The 21180-nt window shown below is 32.7% G+C and overlaps 11 protein-coding genes across 11 annotated transcripts; 7 read left to right on the plus strand and 4 right to left on the minus strand.

Annotated features, from left to right (window-relative positions):
• Positions 1–47: 47 nt before the first annotated feature.
• On the plus strand, positions 48–3252 carry DFA_11871 (uncharacterized protein; the record flags this gene model as incomplete). Its single annotated transcript, XM_004350764.1, has 6 exons — positions 48–461; positions 554–828; positions 910–1072; positions 1162–1257; positions 2006–2030; positions 2291–3252. 6 exons carry the CDS (start codon positions 48–50, stop codon positions 3250–3252), a joined length of 1935 nt encoding a protein of 644 aa, XP_004350815.1.
• Positions 3253–3553: 301 nt separating this feature from the next.
• cox11 (cytochrome c oxidase assembly protein) lies at positions 3554–4591 on the plus strand (the record flags this gene model as incomplete). Its single annotated transcript, XM_004350765.1, has 2 exons — positions 3554–4240; positions 4328–4591. The coding sequence occupies 2 exons, from the start codon at positions 3554–3556 to the stop codon at positions 4589–4591; spliced, it is 951 nt and encodes a 316-aa protein (XP_004350816.1).
• Positions 4592–4819: 228 nt separating this feature from the next.
• DFA_11873 (DEAD/DEAH box helicase) lies at positions 4820–8542 on the plus strand (the record flags this gene model as incomplete). The annotated part of the gene is made up of 7 exons (XM_004350766.1): positions 4820–4908; positions 4992–5465; positions 5571–5836; positions 5926–6384; positions 6505–7310; positions 7380–7903; positions 7984–8542. The coding sequence occupies 7 exons, from the start codon at positions 4820–4822 to the stop codon at positions 8540–8542; spliced, it is 3177 nt and encodes a 1058-aa protein (XP_004350817.1).
• A 174-nt stretch (positions 8543–8716) lies between these two features.
• On the minus strand, positions 8717–9070 carry DFA_11874 (uncharacterized protein; the record flags this gene model as incomplete). Its single annotated transcript, XM_004350767.1, has 2 exons — positions 8717–8896; positions 9023–9070. 2 exons carry the CDS (start codon positions 9068–9070, stop codon positions 8717–8719), a joined length of 228 nt encoding a protein of 75 aa, XP_004350818.1.
• A 118-nt stretch (positions 9071–9188) lies between these two features.
• DFA_11875 (uncharacterized protein) lies at positions 9189–12094 on the minus strand (the record flags this gene model as incomplete). Its single annotated transcript, XM_004350768.1, has 2 exons — positions 9189–10907; positions 11924–12094. 2 exons carry the CDS (start codon positions 12092–12094, stop codon positions 9189–9191), a joined length of 1890 nt encoding a protein of 629 aa, XP_004350819.1.
• A 604-nt stretch (positions 12095–12698) lies between these two features.
• Positions 12699–13834, plus strand: DFA_11876 (uncharacterized protein; the record flags this gene model as incomplete). Its single annotated transcript, XM_004350769.1, has 2 exons — positions 12699–12786; positions 12861–13834. 2 exons carry the CDS (start codon positions 12699–12701, stop codon positions 13832–13834), a joined length of 1062 nt encoding a protein of 353 aa, XP_004350820.1.
• Positions 13835–14099: 265 nt separating this feature from the next.
• DFA_11877 (uncharacterized protein) lies at positions 14100–15372 on the minus strand (the record flags this gene model as incomplete). Its single annotated transcript, XM_004350770.1, has 2 exons — positions 14100–15049; positions 15120–15372. 2 exons carry the CDS (start codon positions 15370–15372, stop codon positions 14100–14102), a joined length of 1203 nt encoding a protein of 400 aa, XP_004350821.1.
• Positions 15373–15855: 483 nt separating this feature from the next.
• Positions 15856–16875, plus strand: vps20 (SNF7 family protein; the record flags this gene model as incomplete). The annotated part of the gene is made up of 3 exons (XM_004350771.1): positions 15856–15978; positions 16046–16499; positions 16637–16875. The coding sequence occupies 3 exons, from the start codon at positions 15856–15858 to the stop codon at positions 16873–16875; spliced, it is 816 nt and encodes a 271-aa protein (XP_004350822.1).
• A 96-nt stretch (positions 16876–16971) lies between these two features.
• Positions 16972–17837, minus strand: DFA_11879 (uncharacterized protein; the record flags this gene model as incomplete). The annotated part of the gene is made up of 2 exons (XM_004350772.1): positions 16972–17571; positions 17652–17837. The coding sequence occupies 2 exons, from the start codon at positions 17835–17837 to the stop codon at positions 16972–16974; spliced, it is 786 nt and encodes a 261-aa protein (XP_004350823.1).
• A 433-nt stretch (positions 17838–18270) lies between these two features.
• wdr68 (WD40 repeat-containing protein) lies at positions 18271–19385 on the plus strand (the record flags this gene model as incomplete). Its single annotated transcript, XM_004350773.1, has 2 exons — positions 18271–18642; positions 18738–19385. 2 exons carry the CDS (start codon positions 18271–18273, stop codon positions 19383–19385), a joined length of 1020 nt encoding a protein of 339 aa, XP_004350824.1.
• A 220-nt stretch (positions 19386–19605) lies between these two features.
• On the plus strand, positions 19606–20978 carry psmC5 (26S proteasome subunit ATPase 5; the record flags this gene model as incomplete). Its single annotated transcript, XM_004350774.1, has 3 exons — positions 19606–20288; positions 20373–20628; positions 20727–20978. The coding sequence occupies 3 exons, from the start codon at positions 19606–19608 to the stop codon at positions 20976–20978; spliced, it is 1191 nt and encodes a 396-aa protein (XP_004350825.1).
• Between the last annotated feature and the right edge of the window lie 202 nt (positions 20979–21180).

A 21180-nucleotide genomic window follows, 5' to 3' on the forward strand; every position in this document is an offset into this window, starting at 1 on the left:
GAGTAGGAGAAGTGTCGAGCGATATATAATATAAATATACATTAGATATGAGTAGTATAAGTAGTGGTAGTAATTTAGAGGATTCATTAATATTACAAAATGATATCACCGACCAAGACGATGACAAGACTACTACAAGTCAACCAGTAACAACATCATCATCGACAACTACAACTATAGAACAAGATGAAGGAAATACAATCAATAACCAATTATTACAATTTTATGAAGTATTGACGTTGATATACTATGGCATAAGAGATTCCTTCAAGGTGATGCTAGCCTTTAAAATACTATTACGATCAAAGTCACTACAATCACACTATAAACACTGTATCATGCTCAATGGGATCATCTTTTTAGGATCATATCTAGTCTATCAATATTGGGTAGACCCTACACTTGCCTATCTTTTACAACAAATACCTGCTCTATCTGATATAGTTTCAATCATTTATTGTGTATGAAAGAGAGAGAGAGAGAGAAAAGTCAAGATCACATATTCTATTCAAACTAGTTTAAACTAACCAAAGGTCTCTTTATATATATTTAGTTGTTATGGATTTATCCTGTATATATATTCAGTATTGCTGCCAATTCTAAATGGTATTCTCAAATTGCAAGTGAATCATTTAGAATATCTGGATTTAGAAATACCAATGGACCAGCATCTGTAAACAGAATACTATCGGGTATTGTCGATGAAATCTATCGTAATCTAATGTTTGGTGTATTCCTTGTCATGTCTGTCATCATTGCTTTTATTCCTTATACTTCACCTATTAATTTTGTACTTGTAACTTGGTTATATTCATTTTGGTGTTTCGAGTATGTAAACAAATAATAATTATAAATATTAATAATAATACTTGATCAATACTAATTTGTTTCATTCTTTCTACTATTTAGTAATAAATGGATACTAAGAGGAAAATGGACATTAATGCAAAGAATTACCTATTTTGAATTACATTGGGCATATATGTTTGGTTATGGATTTGTATTTACTTTGGCATCATTCTTTTTCCCAATGTTGATTGGTAATGCCATTTTTTCTTTATTATATCCAATGGTAAGAGCAGATGGAACAAAAAAAAAAAACGAGAGAGATAATCAACAATGATGATCATTTAATTAACCAAATTTATTTTCTTTCATCAGTTTATTATATTATCAGTTGGTGCCAAACCAATTAAAATGACAAGAAAAGGAATACTTCCAAAACAAATACCAATATTTTATGTTTCCGAAAAGATTGTAAATATTCTTTTGAAATCATTTGTACTTAAAAAAGAACCCCAAAAATCTGTTAATAATAATAATAATAATAATAATAAGAAAACACAATAATTAAATTAAAGTTTCCTTGATGATGATGATAGAGTATTTTCCATCACCTTTTTTTACACAACCAGTTAGTTTTATTTCCAAAAACTTTTATTCTTTCCTCCATCCCATCAAGTGTTTCTTTTAAGAGATAAGAGATATGATAATTGATAGTCACCCTATTTATTTATTTTTTTCCTAGTGTTTTCACCAACAAAAATTATTAGTGGTGTGAGGGTGGGGGTGTGAGTATTTCTGTCAACTCTCGAATATTCCTTAAATTGGGTAGTAGAATTTTTGGCAGGAATGTTTGTTCATACCCCTCTTCACTTTTCATTGTAATATCGTTGTTTGTTTGTTTGGTTATTAAATAATCTCGTATTGTCACAGGAGTAGTGTGACGACTAAAAATGTATTTTACTCACTATTGGTACATCAACCACTTAATAACACACACCAAATAAAGAAAAGTTTGATATTTTTCCCTCATCACTATTATTTGTTTTGTTTTATTATTTGTAGGAATTCCCTTTTTTCTTTGATCCATTCATCTTATCTCTCTATCTCTCTTGCACTACAAAAAGGCAACATTGTCTTCAATCCAATTTACTTTTATTATTTATTATTTCCATTTTCATTGTTTCGATCAATATTACAAAAATCAAAATAATAATAATAGATAGATATTAAATTAAATAATAATAGTTAGTATAGTATAGTTTTTAGTAAAGTTTAAAGATGAAATTAAATCCCAATTCAGTTGGTGGATTATTTAATGCGGCTGGGTTATCTTTGATGACTTGGTTCGTTATGAATATTAGTACATTGATACTCAACAAATATATATTCCAAACTTTGCATTTCACATATCCATTCACTTTGACGGCCATTCATATGATGATCTGTGCCATCGGATCATATTTGGTCATTCATCACTACCAACTCGTACCACTTGTTAAAATAGATTTCAAGCAACAAGTCAACACTATTCTTCCACTCGCCATTCTATTCTCTGGCAACATTGTACTTGGAAATGTTTCCCTTCGTTTTGTACCAGTCTCATTTATGCAAACTATCAAGTCGTCAGTGCCACTATTCACAGTGATCATCCAAACCATGTACTTTAAAAAGAATTTCTCCAAAGATACCTATCTCTCGATGATCCCAATCGTAGGTGGTGTAGCTTTGGCATCGATCAATGAAGCCAACTATAACCACGCCGGTTTCTTTTCAGCACTCATCGCATCGGTTGTCACTGCCTTGTTTGCTATCATGTCAAGTGTTATGATGCAACAACAATTGAATCCAATCAATTTGCTCTACTATATGGCTCCATACAGTTTCATCATTCTGACACCTGCTGCCATCGGTCTTGAACTCGGTCCCATTATGGCCAGCTGGCCCGTTGACAGTTACCAAGGATTGAAACTTGTATCGATCCTTGCATTCTCTGGTACCATCGCATTCATGTTGAATGTATTCACTTTCCTAGTCATTAAATACACATCGGCTCTCACCTATACAGTCTCTGGTAATCTTAAAGTCATCCTATCCATTTCCATTTCCATTTTGATTTTCAGAAATGAAGTTGGTATTTCGAATGCAGTCGGTTGCAGTATTGCCATTTGTGGTGTAGTATGGTACAGTTATATTAGATACAAAGTATCCAATAACAATGTACTTCCAAAGACACTACCCAATGCAGTCATCCAAAGTGCCACTTTTACCAACAATCCACTCAAGTGTCCTAAAAAGGATGATCTTGAACCACTACTCAACACCAACAACAACAACAGTAACAATAATAATAGTATCATAAACTCTCTTTCAAACATTGATATATCCCCACCAATGCATTCATCCATTAGTATTAATAGTAGTAATAGTAATAATAATTCATCGACTCTTGTATCATCACAAGCTTAAAATTAAAATTAAAATATATATAAATAAATATAGAAAACAAAAACAAATAACTATACATATACATATTATATATATATAGTCAAAAAAACTAAACATACCCTATTAAATTTAAAAGAAGAATGTTGTTCTTATCCATCCACCAACACGATCAGATGACGTTCATAATTTTGTATAATATAATAAAAAATCTAATCTAGTGTCAGATGCATCTGCGTTGCAGTGGTATTAGTTTTTCATTGTTGTTGTTTAGTTTACTTTGGTGTGTAGTGATAAGTAAGAGGTATTAAAAGACAGACAGAGAATGTTTAAACAAGTACTTGGATTGAGAAACTCTACTTTGAGTGTAGTATCATCCTCATCCTCTTCTAAAATACTTTATAGATCTGCTGCTACATCAATAAACAATAGTTTATTTAAATATAAACAACAATCTAATCAACCTCAACAATATATACTATCATCACAACAACACCAACAAATATTAAGATACTTTTCAACAGAGAATAATAATAATAAGAATACTACAGAGAACAATAAGAATAATAATACAGTGAATAAGAATGATCAAAAAGAAGAATCAACTTCCGAAGAATCTAATAATAATAATGAACAACAACAAAATCAACAAAATGAACATAAATATAAACAACAAAGAAGATCAAATAAGGAATATAGTGAAGAATTAAAAGAAAAGAATAAGAATCTTGGTATGTGGGTATTGGCATCGATCATTGGTGTATTGGGATTATCATATGCTGCTGTACCATTATATAGAATGTTTTGTAGAGTCACTGGTTATGGTGGTACAGTAAGAGAGGCATCACACGATTTAGAGGCAGAGATCAAGAAACGTAATCTTAAACGTGACTTGTATCCAATCAAAGTATCTTTCACATCTTCCATTGGCAATAAGATTCCATGGACTTTTAAACCTGTACAATCATCAATTGAATGTATTCCAGGTGAACCTGTATTAGCATTTTATAGAGTATGTGTAGAAAGAAAGATATTGAAAGAGACATGAAATGGTGGTGGATGGTTTGGAAACTAATCATTTTTCTTTCTTTTTGTTTAGGCAACCAATCATACAGATAAACCAATTATTGGTGTAGCAACCTATAATATTACACCAATGAAAGCTGGTAGTTATTTCACAAAGATTCAATGTTTTTGTTTTGATGAACAGAGAATCAAACCAAATGAAACAATCGATATGCCCGTTTTATTTGTTGTTGAACCTGAAATGTTGGACGATAAGAATATGAAGGGTATTACCGATATTACCCTATCCTACACATTTTTCAAATCCAATGATCAAGGTGAATTGGAAGAGATCTAATAATAATCTCAAACAAACAAATAATACAATAATACAAAATATATTACTATCTATCTATATATTTTTTCATCAAAAACTTTTGTTTGTTTGTTTGTGACAACTCGTTCGGTTTTTTTTTTCTCAATTATTATTATTATTATTTGTTTGTTCTTTCTGAATCATTCTCTCTTTATTCAAATATATAGAGATAGATAATAGAGTAGAGTAGAGTAGAGTTTATAGTTTAGAATGGAAGACGACGATTTATTCTCTGTATTTGATCAATCAACAAGTACTCCACAACCATCTAAAAGAAAGGCAAAGCCTGATGATGACAAGTAAGAAGATAGAATACAGTACTGTAGATTAGAGAGATTAGAGTAGAGAGTAATGTTAACATGACATTTCATTTACATTTTAGGGAAGGTAAATGGGAGGGAGCAAAGAATCAATTATCAAAGACTGTTAGTAAAGTAAATACAGCTGAATTGGATCAACAAGTACAACAAGCCAAGAAAAAGACAAAGACAGAGATTGAAGGACGTCAATCTGATATTTCTGTAGACTCTTCAAAACCAGATGATACTTTAAAACAATTAAGAGAATCTAAAAAGGATGGAAAGGATACAGCAACAGCAGCAGCATCAGATACATCAACTACTACAACAGAAACAAAGTTTTCAATGCCAAAGACATGTACACATGAAGTAGTATTACCACCAGGTGTTACAAGTGATGATCCAGATCTTCTTCATCCCAAACCACCAGTCAATCCAGCACGTACCTATCCATTCACACTCGATCCTTTCCAAGCCACCTCTGTTGCTTGTATCGAAAGAAAGGAATCTGTATTGGTATCTGCTCATACATCTGCTGGTAAAACTGTAGTTGCAGAGTATGTCACAAACAAACAAACAAAACAAACAACATGAAAAGAAAGAAACCAAACTACTATAGATACTTTAGTTCTAACTATCCTCTGCTATCCCTTTATTTTTAGATATGCAATTGCAACAGCATTGAGAAGTGGACAAAGAGTTATTTATACATCACCAATTAAAGCATTGAGTAATCAAAAGTATAGAGATCTCAATGAAACATTTGGAGATGTTGGTTTGATGACTGGTGATATTACCATTAGTCCAAATGCAAGTTGTTTGGTCATGACTACTGAAATTCTTAGATCAATGTTGTATCGTGGTTCAGAATTGATGCGTGAAGTTGCTTGGGTCATTTTTGATGAAATTCATTATTTACGTGATAAAGGTAAAAATAATGAAAAAGAAGAAGATATATATATATAATATTATATATTAAATATTGATTTATTAACTCTTTATTTTCATAATTTTTAGAAAGAGGAGTAGTTTGGGAAGAAACGATTATATTATTACCAGATTCTGTTAAATTTGTATTCCTTTCAGCTACAATTCCAAATGCAAAGGAATTTGCAGCTTGGATTGCAAAGATTCACAGTCAACCATGTCATGTTGTCTATACCGACTATCGTCCCATTCCATTGCAACATTATATTTTCCCATCGGGTGGTGATGGTTTACATTTGGTGGTCGATGAAAAGGGTGTTTTCAGAGAGGAAAACTTTATCAAATCGCTGTCTGGTTTGAATCAACCAGAACTTGGTGGCAACAATAGAAAAAAGGGTCCCAACAATGCTAAAAAGGGTCCAAACGATTGTTACAAGATTGTTAAAATGATCATGGAAAGAAATTATCAACCAGTCATTATTTTCAGTTTTAGTAAAAAGGATTGTGAAACTTATGCTCTTCAAATGTCAAAATTAGATTTTAATAATGGTAAAAAAAAAACAAAGAAAAGAAACAAGAAGAAATAGAAAAAAAAAAAGAGATATATATATTTATTTATTTATTTATTTATTTATTTATTTATTTATTTATTTATTATTATTATTTTAGAGGAAGAAAGAAAAGCAGTTGAAACTATTTTTAATAATGCAATTGATTCATTAAGTGAATCTGATAAATCATTGACAGCAGTAGTTAATATTTTACCATTGTTAAAGAGAGGTATTGGTATACATCATGCCGGTCTTTTACCGATTCTCAAGGAAATCATTGAAATTTTGTTCCAATACGGATACATCAAGGCTTTGTTTGCTACAGAGACCTTTTCAATTGGTCTTAATATGCCTGCCAAGACTGTTATTTTCACCAATGTCAGAAAGTTTGATGGTGATCAACTCAGATGGGTGTCTGGTGGTGAATACATTCAAATGTCAGGTAGAGCAGGTCGTAGAGGTTTGGATGAGCGTGGTATCGTTATTATGATGGTCGACGAAAAGATGGAACCAGATGTCGCCAAGGGTATGGTCAAGGGTGTTGCCGATCGTTTGACATCATCGTTTTGGATTGGTTACAGTATGTTGCTCAATATGATGCGTGTTGAAGATATCGATCCAGAGAAACTCCTCAAACGTTCATTCCATCAATATCAACAGGAATCTATCATTCCTCAATTGACAGACAAGGTCCAAAAAATCGAAGCCGAAAAGGACCAAATTCAAATCAAGAATGAAACTGCCGTTCAAGAATTCTTTGGTCTCAAACAACAATTGGCCAAGTTGCGTGATGGTATGCGTGAATTTATGAATCAACCATCTTGTGCTCAACCATACCTTACTCCAGGTCGTGTAGTTAAAATTCGTGATGAAACAAATGAATGGGGTTATGGTGTTATTTTAAATTTCTATAAAAGACAAACTGTAAGACAAAAAAAGAAAAAGAAAAGGAAAATCAAATAATAACTAATAACTTTTTTAAATTTTTTTTAGAAACCAAATGGTATTACAGATCAATCATTTGAAATTGTAGTTGATATTTTATTAAATTGTGATCCAAAGGCAGTTGGAGTACCAAAACCAATGCCAGCAGGACAAGTTGGAGAACCACAAATTGTACCAGTTTCACTCAAGATGTTTGATGGTATTACATCGATTTGTCTTGTCATCAAAAAAGACCTTTCACAACAAGATCTCAAGGTTCAATTGTTCAAGGCCTTGAGAGAGACTGAAAACAGATTCAAAAAGGATGGTGGTATGCCAATGATTGACCCAATCGAAGATATGAAAATCACAGACCAAAACTTTAAGAAATTGGTTAGAAAGATTGAAAGTTTGGAAAGTAGATTCATCAGTCACGAATGTTACAATGACTCTGATATTGAAAGTCGTATCAAACTAGTTCAAGAAAAGATGGAATTTGACAAGGAAATTAAAGAATGCAAAAAACAAATTAAAAATGGTGATGAAATGATCTTAAAAGAAGACCTAAGATCAATGAAAAGAATTTTAAAAAGGTAATAGAAATAGAAAAAAGAATTTGAAAAAGAAAAGGCAAAATTTTAATTAACTATTTTTTATTTTCTATTTTTTTTAGATTGGATTATATTTCACAAGATGATGTTGTTTTAACCAAAGGAAGAGTTGCATGTGAAATTTCAGCAGGTGATGAATTGATTATTAGTGAATTATTATTTATGGGCGCATTTAATGATTTGACAGTTGAACAATGTGTAGCAATTCTTAGTTGTTTTGTATTCCAAGTGGAGTCGGAAAAGGATCTCACAGGAGCCAAGGTCAAACCAGAGTTGGCACCATTGTACAGAACCATCCAAGACACTGCAAGAAGAATCGCTCAAGTATCTCAAGAATGCAAACTTCAACTCGACGAAAAGGAATACCTCAATAGATTCAACCCCAAGTATATGGATCTCACCTTTGCTTGGGCTTCTGGTTCATCTTTTGCCGAGATTTGCAAAATGACTGATGCTTTTGAAGGTTATTTGATTCGTTGTATCCGTCGTCTTGATGAATTATTAAAACAAATGGCCACTGCATCTAAATCTATAGGTAATACTGATTTGGAAAAGAAGTTTTCTGATGCTACTCTCAAGGTTCATAGAGATATTCCATTTGCTGGTTCATTATATCTTTAAAAACAAAAAAAATAAAATAAATAATAAATCAAAAAGAAAAAGGAATGGGAAAAGAGAATATCAAAGAATTGAAAAAAGAATTTGATGAATTTCATGGTTTCATTGGCTCCAATTCATCACAGAGTTTTATTATCTTTACCCAAAAAAAAATTCAACAATTAGAATTGGATGTAGCTAAACTAGAGTGGCCACAAGTATCTTTGAGAATCTTATTCCAGTTCCAGGAGACCCAAATGTATCTTTTCGTATAATACCAATGATTATACAACCTAGTGTCAACAATGGACCCAATATTTTAATTAATTGTGTCGATGTAGTAAATACATTTAAAATTGATTTATCTGAAATATTGATCTAGACATTAATATAAAATGATTATTTGTTTGTTTGAAACCAATTGAAAAGGTAAGAAATCTACATTGTGATTTAGTTGGATAAATCATTATATGATTGTTGATTACTCTCCCATGGTATTCTTACTATTACTCCATCCTCTACTTGATCTGTATCTACTCTAATATTATACATTTGAATTGAAACAAATTAATAATAAAGACTTTTGGTAATTTAAAAAACAAATTATTTATTTACAATTTTAAAAACAAACAAAAAGAAAGAGATAGAGATTAGATCTATATTATTATAATTATTTATGTTTTCTATTCTTTCTTTTTTTTGAAGATGATATATTATTATTATTATTATTATTCATTTTATAATCTTCTTCTTCATTATCATCATCATTATAATCTTCATCAATAATAAATGAACCATGATGATCTGATGAAATATCACTAGAGTCTTGGTCATGATGACCATTACCATGACCATCTTGATGAATTTGATTAAATGAATGATGAGCATTTTCATTCATTTCGATGGTCTTTTGGATACCTTGGAGAGCCATCTTTTTCTTTCTTTCACGGATTCTCTTGTTGCCAAACCAATTGTCAATTTGAATTCTAGAGAGATTAGAGATGGATGAAAGGAGTGATTTTTCATCTTCGTTTGGTAGTGGAAAGTTAATGTGATTGTAGAACCAAGAGTTTAGTGCATTGGATGCATCTTGAGCCAAAGTTCTTCTGCCCTTGGCATTGTATTTCTTGGTTTTCTTGGTGTCGGGTTTGCCATACAATGCAATGTTGTTGGCTTTGTTTAGATACGATGGACGACCTCTCTTTTTTGGTGCGAGATCTGGTTGATCCTCGGGATTGGTGACAAGGGCCTTGGGGACACGAGACACACCAGCCATTCTACGACAATCGAGTAGTAGGTCACAAGACATACCCTTTTGATAGGCCTTTGGCAACAAGAGCTTAGAGTGTACAAACTTGAGCTTGGCTTGGTGTTCTTGTGCACGAAGAGGTCTGATCTTGACCAAGGTGCTGTGACACTGATCCAACATTGAACTAGCAGTCGCATAGCAATTGTCAAGAGACTGGACTTCATTGGTGTAGAGATCCTGAATGATATCGATACGGTCTTGAATATGCTCGTCCAATTCATCGGGCTTAATGTCTTCCAACTCCATAAATGTCTCCAAATCATATTCAATGTGGTCGCAGTTGATACCACCAAATGCATCGAGGTTTGGTTCAATCTCTGGAAAGATGTTGGTGTGTGTACATGCCATTAGAAACTGGTACATGGCACGAGCAACACTAGATGGACTATTGAGTGATTCTTGTGGACAGTTAAACTCTCCACCCTCTGACATTGGTGGACGATTATAATATTGTGATGTAATCTTGTCAACATTGACCGATGGTAATTGATCAACAAAAAAGGTTGCTTGATGTTCCAACTTTTTAAATGTTCTATAATCTATATAATTTGTAAATTCTTGTTGTTGTTGTTCTTGATAATGATTATCAAATTGTTGTATTTGTTGTTGTTGTTGTTGTTTAAATTGATTTAATTGATATTTGTGATATGGTATTGGCATGAAATGAACTGGTGAAGTTGATGTTGATGATGTACATGGTTGTTGTTGTTGTTGAGGTTGTTGTTGTGAATGATGTGAGAGATCATCATTAAAGTTATTTATAGAAGAAGTAGAAGAGTTTAATTGATTATGAATATTATTATTATTATTATTATTATTATTGTGTAGGGGAGATGGAATCGAGGAAGTTGAAGAATTTAATATATTATGTTTGTTATTATTATTGTGAAGGGGAGAAGAACATGTAGATGTAGGTGATGATGATGATGGCACTTCATTTTGATTAAAGGGGAGTGAAGTTGAATGTTGTTGTTGATATTGGGTATGTCTTATCATGATATTTAATTTAAAAATTAAAAGATAGCCTCTAGCTATGACAAACAAACAGACAGACAGACAGAACAGACAGATGTTTCTTGACTAAACAAATAAATGATAATGATAGATGATTGTTATTTTGATGAATATATATGTAAATATGTATGTATTAATTAACTATGTGAAAGAAGTATAAATAACCTACTCTATCTACTACTACTAATTTAAATAATACTTTCAATTGTACAAAGAGAGAGAATAGATGACAGTCTTTTAGATTGTGGGGGTTTGAACTACGACTACTACTACCTTAATTGGGAATAGGAGGTGATGACGATAATAGCTCCATGGTCGAGGTGGCATGGGGATCATGGGTTGCTCCCCCAATCAAAGAGGTGTGATAACAACCACCGTGTTGTTTATCAAACAAACAGAGTTGAAACCAGCAAACCAACCTTGATCCACTAGATTGAAAGCCTGCCAATCAAGAGACGAGAAGGGGCCCAATGATGGTTGTTTCGAAAGCTCGCTCATCGATGATGGGACAATCTTTTTAGAGCATCTTGCAGCCTTCGATGAAACTGTTTATTTTGACGGCCACCGAAGAGGTGTCATCATCATCTTGATTAGGAGAGGGGGTAAGAGAGAGAGGGAGAGGGTGCTATCCTTCTCCTCTTACTACATCTCTCTCTATGTGTGTTGTTCTCTCTATTGTTGTTCTAGTGACTGACCAGTTTTTTTAAAACAAAAAACTCAAACAACAAGATTTTTTCCTATGACAAACTAAAATCAAAAAAAAATCATTTATTCAATTGCGTTTGTGGGGAAGCACGTTGATCATACATTTTAGTGGACAGACACTATTGGAGTTGTGTGTTTGTGTTTGTGTGTTTGTGCTCTTTATATATATTAAAATTAAAATAATAATCATCAAAACGTTGATAGAGAATAGAGAGAGAGAGAAGGGGGAGAGAGAGGGGTTGTAAGTGAATGCAAGAGGAGAGTAGAAAGAAGAAGGAAACTAACTAACTACATACATCAATCAAATCAACCAACTTCTCATACTTTGCTTTATATCAACACGTATTCTTTTAAAAAGAGATTATAGTATAGTATACTATACAAAGAGAGAGAGAGTTGGCTACTCCACGTAAATTATCAATTGTAGGAGTTGGAGCTGGAGTAGTAGGAGTAGTAGGACATAATAGTAGTACGATAGAATCATCAACATTTGCAATGGTAACAAACAAATCAAATAGAAGTTCGATCACATTGTCATCACCTGTCATTTCATCGGTATCGAGTACAGGTAGTGGTATATTTGACGATCAACCAGACACGGTGTTTGTGCAAGCACCCAACTCATCGTTATTCTGCCCGATACATAATGGATTGTTTCGCGACCCGCTCATTGCAAAGTGTGGCCACACCTTTTGCAGAGGGTGTCTACACAACAGCAGTAATGGTAGTCGGTCGTTCAAGTGTCCGATCGACGGCCAACATCTATCAAACGACCACGACTTTTTTGCCAACTTGGCCATCTTTAATCAGATACAGGACTTGCTGGTGCACTGTCGGTACGCATTGAAACGATCGAGTAACGGTGAATGGATCACAGACTCTAAAGGGTGCTCGACCAAGATAAGGTTGGGTGAGAAACAGGAACACGAGCGAGAGTGTGAGTTTGCACTCATCGCATGCCCCAACAATGACGCGTGTCCCCCTGTTCGACGCAACCATCTCAAGCACCACCTAGCCACCTGCAACTATGTGCAGTGTATGCATTATGCCGCCGGATGTACATTCAAAGGCACGAAAAAACAACTAGACGACCATTTGGGAGTCTGCGGCTACGAAAGTATCAAAGACTACATTGTACGAAACGAAGAACAAATGAAAGTACTCAAATATCAATTAGAAGATAAACATCAAGAAAATGTTGACCTTAAAAAGAATATTACTCAACTTTGTTCAAGAATTGGTAAAATCAAATAGATAGAAAAACAAACAAATCACACAATACTTATATATTTATTTATTTCTTTCTATTTTTAGATAACTTTGAATCATTAATTAAACATTTACAAGCATCATTGGAAGCAACACAAAATCAATTATTGGATACGATCAATGATTTGAATATACTAAAAAAGAATACAAATATGGAGGGATTGGAAATTGTGGATTTAAAGATACCACAGTTAAAATGCAAGGGTACGTTTACGGGACACAATGGACCTATATGGTGTATGACAGTTACGAGTGGATTGTTGATTAGTGGGTCGTCTGATACGACTGTCAAGATTTGGGATTTGGTTACGTTAAAGTGCAAGACGGTATTACAAGGACATACGGGGATTGTACATACGCTAGCAGTATGTGGAAACCGTTTGTTTTCAGGGTCGTCAGACCAAACCATTAGAGTATGGGATCTAGAGACATACGAGTGTCTATCGGTTCTCACTGACCACGACAATACTGTATGTGCGTTGGTTGTGGCTGCTGGACATCTCTTTTCAGGTTCCTATCAACATATTCGTGTTTTCGATCTTGAAACCTATGAATGTGTTCAATCACTCAAAGGACATAATCACTGGGTACGTGCACTCACCGTATCGGGTGGTTACCTCTATTCGGGTGCCTATGACGTTGTTAAAATCTGGGATTTGGGTAATTTCGAGTGTGTTCATACTATTCAGGGTGGCTGTGGTAGTATCTATTCGTTGGCCGTCTCTAATCGTCGTCTGTTGGCAGGTACCTATGAAAATACAATCGTCGTACTCGATCTCGACAATTACCAAATCATTCAAAAATTGGGCGGTCATATCGGCGCCGTTTACACGTTGGCTGTCTCTGGACAGCGTTTCTTTTCCGGTTCCTATGATTCCACCATCAAGGTTTGGGATCTAAACTCTCTTATTTGTGTTCAAACTTTAAATAGACATACCTCATCTGTTGAATCGGTCGTTGTTCATAGTGGTTGTCTATTTAGTGCTTCTGCTGATAATTCAATTAAAGTTTGGAGATAAAAAATAACAAACAAAACAACAAAAAATAACACAACAAAACAACAACAACAATATTGTAATATTATATAAAACACAAACCAAGAGGAAATTTTATTTATCTTTTTTTTTCCCCCAAATAAAAAAATTATATCTCTTTGTATCATTTAAATTTGATTTGTTTTGTTTTATAATATTAATTAAATTAAATTATTATTATTTATTATATATTATTTATTGATTTATTTACAAAATGTATTTATCTAATGATGGTAGATTGGTTGGTTGGTTAAGAAACTGTTTGCCTTGGTTTACTACCCAATGACAATGTAGTTTTACTGTTTGGTTTGGTATTATTAGTAGTTGACGTAGTCAAGGTTATAGTGTTATTATGATTAGTATTATTTAATATTTGATTTTTTGGTGGAGTTGATTTAATTCTTAATGCAATATTTTTCTTGGTGTTTGGTGATTCTTCATTGTTACTATTTGGAGGTGATGGTGATGGAGTTGATGTTGCAGGTGGTGAAGGAGAAGAGGTAGCTAATTGTTGAGTTGGTGATTCTTGTTTCACATCCATACTATCCAACATATCATTATCTTGAAAATCAAATTCTAAACTATTATTTTGTTGTTGAGGTTCTTGTTGTTGTTGTTGCTGTTGTTGTTGAGGTTGCATTGGTACTTGTTGAATTGTTGGTATTGGTAAAACTATTTTTTGAGCTAATGGTTGTTGTTGTTGAGCAGGAGGTCGCTGAACAGGTGGAACTGCTGGTGCTGCTGCCGGTTGTTTAGCAGGAACAGTATTATTAATATTATTATTATTATTATTATTATTATTATTATTATTATTATTATTTGGAGTATAAGATTGAGAATAATCATGTTTAACAGTAGGCACATGATGAGAAAGTCCAAGACCAAATCTAGCACCAAATAGTTTGAGACATCGTTTTATACCATCACTGATGGCGCATTTCTTGCCATTGTCAATAGTCAGTTGATGTGGATCGGCCGGGTTGATTGAAGTGCGGTTGGCACTACCAATATCCTCTCTATATGATCCATCTTTTAACGTTAATCGAACAAGTGCACTACACGAAATAACTAGTGTGCCGTCTTCATGTAGTGTCGATGAACTTAGACACACATCTTTAACCTGAAATGACCATCCATCTCTTCCAAATGCTTCATTTGCATCTCTTGTAATATCATCAATCTTTACATATGATATATCACCTAAAGACAAAATAAATATTAGTTTTAAACATCATCTCTTTGTTGTTTGTTGTATTTATCTTTTGCTTACCTATTTTATTACCCCAATTATTAGAGTATACTTTTGGAGGTTTCAAATTGAGTAGCTTTGCAATCTCTTCTCTTTGTTTATCTGTAAATTGTCTGTTACCAAAAAGTGGAACATTATTCAATGCCGTTTGGTGTTGGTATACTATATGTTTGCTTGCATCTGCTCCCATATCAACTACTGTCATTTGTTGTTGTTGTTGTTGCGTGTCATCTGTTGTTGCTGCAACTTGATTATTATTATTATTAGTGTCCATGACAATGACTATGACTATGACTTATCTATTTGTACAAACAATAAATAATTATAGAAAAAGAAAAAAGATACAATTAATTCGCAAAGAGTGTGATAATTTGCAAATTCTTGGAATAAATTTGTTGGCTTAAGTTCAGTCGTAGAAGTATCTTCAAAAGAGTATACCAACGACTACAGCACTCTTTACCTTCAACTATGTATCGATCTATATCTAATGTGTGATGGTATCATAACAAACTATATAAACATGTTATATAGTTGGGAGTTATTTATTTGTTTGTCAAAGATAGAAGGTCATAAAAAAAGAAGTGTAATTTTTGTTTCCCACCAAACAGAGATGAGGGACAAACATTTAATTAAAATTACAGGTTTTATGATCATTCATCAATATATTTGTATTATTACTTTTTATTATTCATTCGTCTTTTCAGAGATAATATAGTTCGTTAGTATATATATATATAGAGAGAGAGAGAGAGAGAGAATGGGAGTATTTTATTCATTTTGTGGAGGGGAGGGAAGAAAGGGTAACGGTATCAGTAATACAGACAAGGCTGTATTGGATTTAAAGGTTCAAAGAGACAAGTTAAAACAATATCAAGTTCAAGTATGTGATGTTATATATAATATATGATTGATTAGTAAAAGTATACTTACTTTGCTTTTATTTTTAGATTAATATAGTAATACAAAAAGAAATAGAGATAGCTAAAGAATGTACAAAGACAAAGAAGAGGAATCAAGCATTATTGGCACTAAAGAAGAAAAAATACCAAGAGAAACTGTTGGATGATACCAATCAAAATCTTATAAACATTCAAGAGATGATATCAAAGATTGAGTTGGCAGAGTTCCAAGTCAAGATATTCGATAGTCTCAAGAAGGGTAACACGGCACTCAACGCACTTCAAAAGGAAATGTCTCTCGAAGATGTAGAGAATCTAATGGCAGAGACTGAAGATGCTATTGCCTATCAAAATGAAATATCAGCTGCCCTCGCTGGTCAATTCTCACCAGAGGAAGAGGATTCACTCTTGGAAGAATTGGAAGCAATGGAGAAACAAATGACTCAATTTCCAAAAGTACCAAACAACAAATTGGATGTCAATCTCGATCATATTATTCCAGGTAAGAATAATAATATTATTATCCCTTCTCTATATTACTATATATATTTATATTTATAAATCTATCTTATTTATTTATTTATACATCTCAAAATCATCATCAAACTAATCAAATAGTTAAATTACCATTATTTTCAGCTGTAGAACAACCAACTAAACAAGCAGTTCAAATTGGTGGTGAAAGTAGTACTAGTACTACTAGTACGAGTAAAGTTGAAGTTGAACCAGAACAACTTGTAAATGTAGAAGATATTAAACCAATTGATGTTGATCAAGATGACGATATTCAAGAAGAAGAACAAGAAGAAGAAGAAGAAGAGGAAATTGAAAAAGTAGTAAAAGAAAAACCAAAGAAACAATTGGAAATGGCAATGTAATATAATGAATATAGGATTGACAAAAATAAATTGTCACACAAACACATATGTACAGGTTTAAAAAGAAATATTTATTGGATCGCGATTTAGTTTGTTTTATTTTGGAGATAATAGAATAAGAGTAATTTCAGGATCACAAAATAATCTTAGTGGTGGGTGAGTAGCAAGACCACGATTAACATAAAGATTAAAAGGTCTTTCAGGTCTAGTTTCTTGTTCCAATATATGATGACCTCTTGCCCATTCCCAATTCTTTACCACTTTTCTTGGATAGGATATTCTGACTAGTTCACGTTTTGGTAGAATACGAGTCATCAATTTATCTAGTATTGGAAGAATTGGTCTACCATTTGGAAAACAAACTTGACCACCATGTGTATGTCCAGATAGTTGAAGATCAATCTCAAACTCGACCAAATCTTTTGCACTGTCTGGATTATGTGACAGGACAATACGAGGACGATTAGGTTCCTCCAACGACTCTTTGACTTGATCCACCAAAAAGTTGACACGTTTTCTACTATAATCACCAAGTCCTACCAATTGAATACGTCCTTTTCCCTTTCCCATTGGATATGCCACTTGATTATGTAATAGTGTCATATCGGTCTTTTCAAATGCCTTTGTTATCAATTCAGCTCCATGACTTGTTTTATAATCATGATTACCAAGTATATTATAAATTCCATATTTTGCCTAAAAAAACATGAACAAACAAATGTTAATAATCAATAATTATACTAATAATAATAGTTTTGTTTGTTTGTTTGTTTTACCTTTAATCTATTTAAATGTTTATCAATTAATTGATGTATTGGTTCAGGTTCTCTTTGTACAAAGTCACCAGTGATGACGATGATATCGGGCTTCAAAGCATTCACTTTTTCAATAACTCTGTCTAGGAATGCATCTTGGATACGAATGGGTAGATGGTCATAATGAATATCGGATATCTGAACCATAGTGACTCGTTCCTCTAAATGTTCAAGTTCAAGTGCCAACGTCTCTACCTGTAATCGTTGTGGAAACATCCATTTAATCACAGCTATTATATATTTTAATACAAATCTAATACATTTTTCTATTATCTCTTTCATCCTCTCCCTCTCTCTCTTAATTATTATATTACAACTAGTTAAATAATAAACAATGCAAATGCTGCAAAGTAGGTGTATTTATAATTCGTCTTTTTCAATGACTCATCTTGATCACCCCCAAATTAAATTAAAAAAAAACAAGTAAATCACTTTCATTTAATAAAAGATACATACAAATAGATAAATAGATAGATAGATTACCTGATGATCTAGATATATAAAGAAGAATACTAAGAAGAAGAAGAAGATAGTAGAGTAGTTGTAAATAGAATAGAATAGAGAATATAAGATATATAAAATGAAAAGACAAGGAGGAGGAGGAGGAGATAAAAAGAGAATATATACATATAAATCACCATGGACTATATATGGATTGAGTTGGTGTACAAGATTAAATCAACCTTTTAGATTGGCAGTTGGATCATTTCTAGAAAACTATTCAAACAAGGTTGAAATTATACAGCTCAATGAAGAGTCTGATCAGTTTGAAGTACTATGTGGCTTTGAACATCCATACCCACCAACAAAATGTATGTGGATACCCGACAAGAATGCAAGTAGACCCGACTTGTTGGCAACTACCGGTGATTATCTACGTCTATGGGAATTTCAATCATCTACCAAAGAATCTTCAAAACCTTCAATACGAATGAAAACTCTATTATCTGCTGTAAATATATAGAATAATATAGAATATAAGAAATAATAATAATAATAATAATAATGATCTATTCTAACCTTACCTTTCTATTTCTTTTCTTATAGAATAAGAATAGTGAATTTTGTGCACCATTATCATCATTTGATTGGAATGAAACAGATCCATCATTATTGGCAACATCAAGTATAGATACAACATGTACAATTTGGAATATAGAAACTGGACAACCGAAAACACAATTGATAGCACATGATAAAGAGGTATTTGATGTAGCATTTGCAAGAGGTGTTGATTTGTTTGCATCGGTCGGTGCCGATGGATCACTTAGAATGTTTGATCAGAGAAACTTGGAACACTCCACCATTATATATGAAACACCCAAATTTACACCATTGCTACGGTTGTGTTGGAACAAACAGGATCCAAACTACCTAGCCACCATTCAACAAGACAGTCCAACCATTATTATATTAGATATACGTGTCCCGTCGGTACCGGCCGCAGAACTAACCTTTCATAGGGGTCCTGTCAACGGTATTGCTTGGGCACCTCATTCAAGTTGTCATATTTGTACAGTAGCCGATGACAGACAAGCTCTCATTTGGGATTTATCATCTCTGCCAAAACCAATCGAAGATCCACTACTAACCTACGGTGCCGAAGCTGAAATCAATCAATTAAATTGGTCTTCAAGTCAACCTGATTGGATTTCAATTGCTTTTGGTGAAGGTTTACAAATTCTAAAAGTTTAAAATAAACATAGTAGCAAAGTACTATATTAATCAAAAAAAAAAAAAATTAAAAAAATAGAAAAAAAAAAAAAAGTTGATGTTCAACACACAAAAGGTGAAAGATTGATGATCAATGTTAATTTAATTTAAAAAACAAGAGAAAGTTATTATATAATAACCTTTATATATATAAAAAAGATAAGACAAGATAGAGAGAGATAATATAATTTAAATTTTAGAAATGACAAGAGATGAAACAAAAGGAATTAAATCATATTATGTATCAAAGATTGAAGAATTAGAGATTAGAGTAAATGAAAAGTCACAAGATCTTAGAAGATTGGAAGCACAGAGAAATGAATTAAATAATCGTGTTAGAATGCTTAAAGAGGAGCTTCAATTGCTTACTAATCCAGGTTCGCATGTAGCAGAGGTTGTAAAGTTGATGGGTAGAAACAAGGTGTTGGTCAAGGTCAACCCAGAAGGAAAGTTTGTCGTAGATATCGACCCATCGATCGATGTCTCCAAACTCACTCCATCCACCAGAGCTGCTTTAAAGCACGAATCCTACACACTTCATCGTATCCTACCAAACAAGATCGATCCATTGGTCAGTTTGATGAAGGTCGAAAAGATACCAGACTCTACCTATGATATGGTCGGTGGTTTGGACAAGCAGATTAAAGAGATTAAAGAGGTTATAGAGTTGCCAATCAAACATCCAGAGTTGTTTGAAAGTCTTGGTATCGCTCAACCAAAAGGTGTATTATTATATGGCCCACCAGGTACCGGCAAGACTTTGTTGGCTCGTGCCGTCGCTCATCACACAGATTGTACATTTATTAGAGTTTCTGGTTCAGAATTGGTTCAAAAATATATTGGTGAAGGTTCTCGTATGGTTAGAGAATTATTTATTATGGCTAGGTAAATAGAAACAAAGAATAATAATAGTATTAGAAAAACTTACTTACTTTCTTAATATTTGTTTATTTATTTTAATTTTTTTAGAGAACATGCACCAAGTATTATTTTTATGGATGAAATTGATTCTATTGGTTCATCTAGAATTGAAAGTGGATCTGGTAGCAGTGATAGTGAAGTACAAAGAACAATGTTGGAATTATTGAATCAATTGGATGGTTTTGAAAGCACAAAGAATATCAAGGTTTTAATGTGTACCAATCGTATTGATATTTTGGATCCAGCTCTTCTTCGTCCAGGTAGAATTGATAGAAAGATTGAATTCCCAAATCCAGGTGATGCTGTAAGGAATAGGAAAAAAAAAGAAAAAAAAATAGAAAATATGAATGAAATAATATTAATCATTTATTATTCTTTTTTATTTATTTATTTATTTTTTAGGGACGTTTGGATATTGTAAAGATTCATTCAAGAAAAATGAATTTGACAAGAGGTATTAACCTTAAAAAGATTTCAGACAAGATGAATGGTGCTTCTGGTGCAGAAATCAAGGCTGTTTGTACTGAGGCTGGTATGTATGCTCTCAGAGAAAGAAGAATCCATGTCAGTCAAGAAGATTTTGAAATGGCTGTATCAAAGGTCATGAAGAAGGATTCCGAACAAAACATGTCTCTCAACAAATTATGGAAGTAAATCAAAAAAAAAAAGAAAAAAAATCAAAACAAAACAAATCAAATCAAAACAAATCGAATTGTTTACTTTTATATATATAATACAAAATTGGAAATAATAATAAAAAATTAAATTAAATGTAAAAAAAATCAACAAAAAAAAAAAAAGAGAGAGAGGATCAAAAGGATTCTCTGTTTCACAATCATTTCAAAAAAAAAAACAA

This window comes from Cavenderia fasciculata (assembly GCF_000203815.1).
Source record: "Cavenderia fasciculata unplaced genomic scaffold Scf_EUAJFUG02HR96I-5, whole genome shotgun sequence".
Classification (NCBI taxonomy): Eukaryota; Evosea; class Eumycetozoa; order Acytosteliales; family Cavenderiaceae; genus Cavenderia; species Cavenderia fasciculata.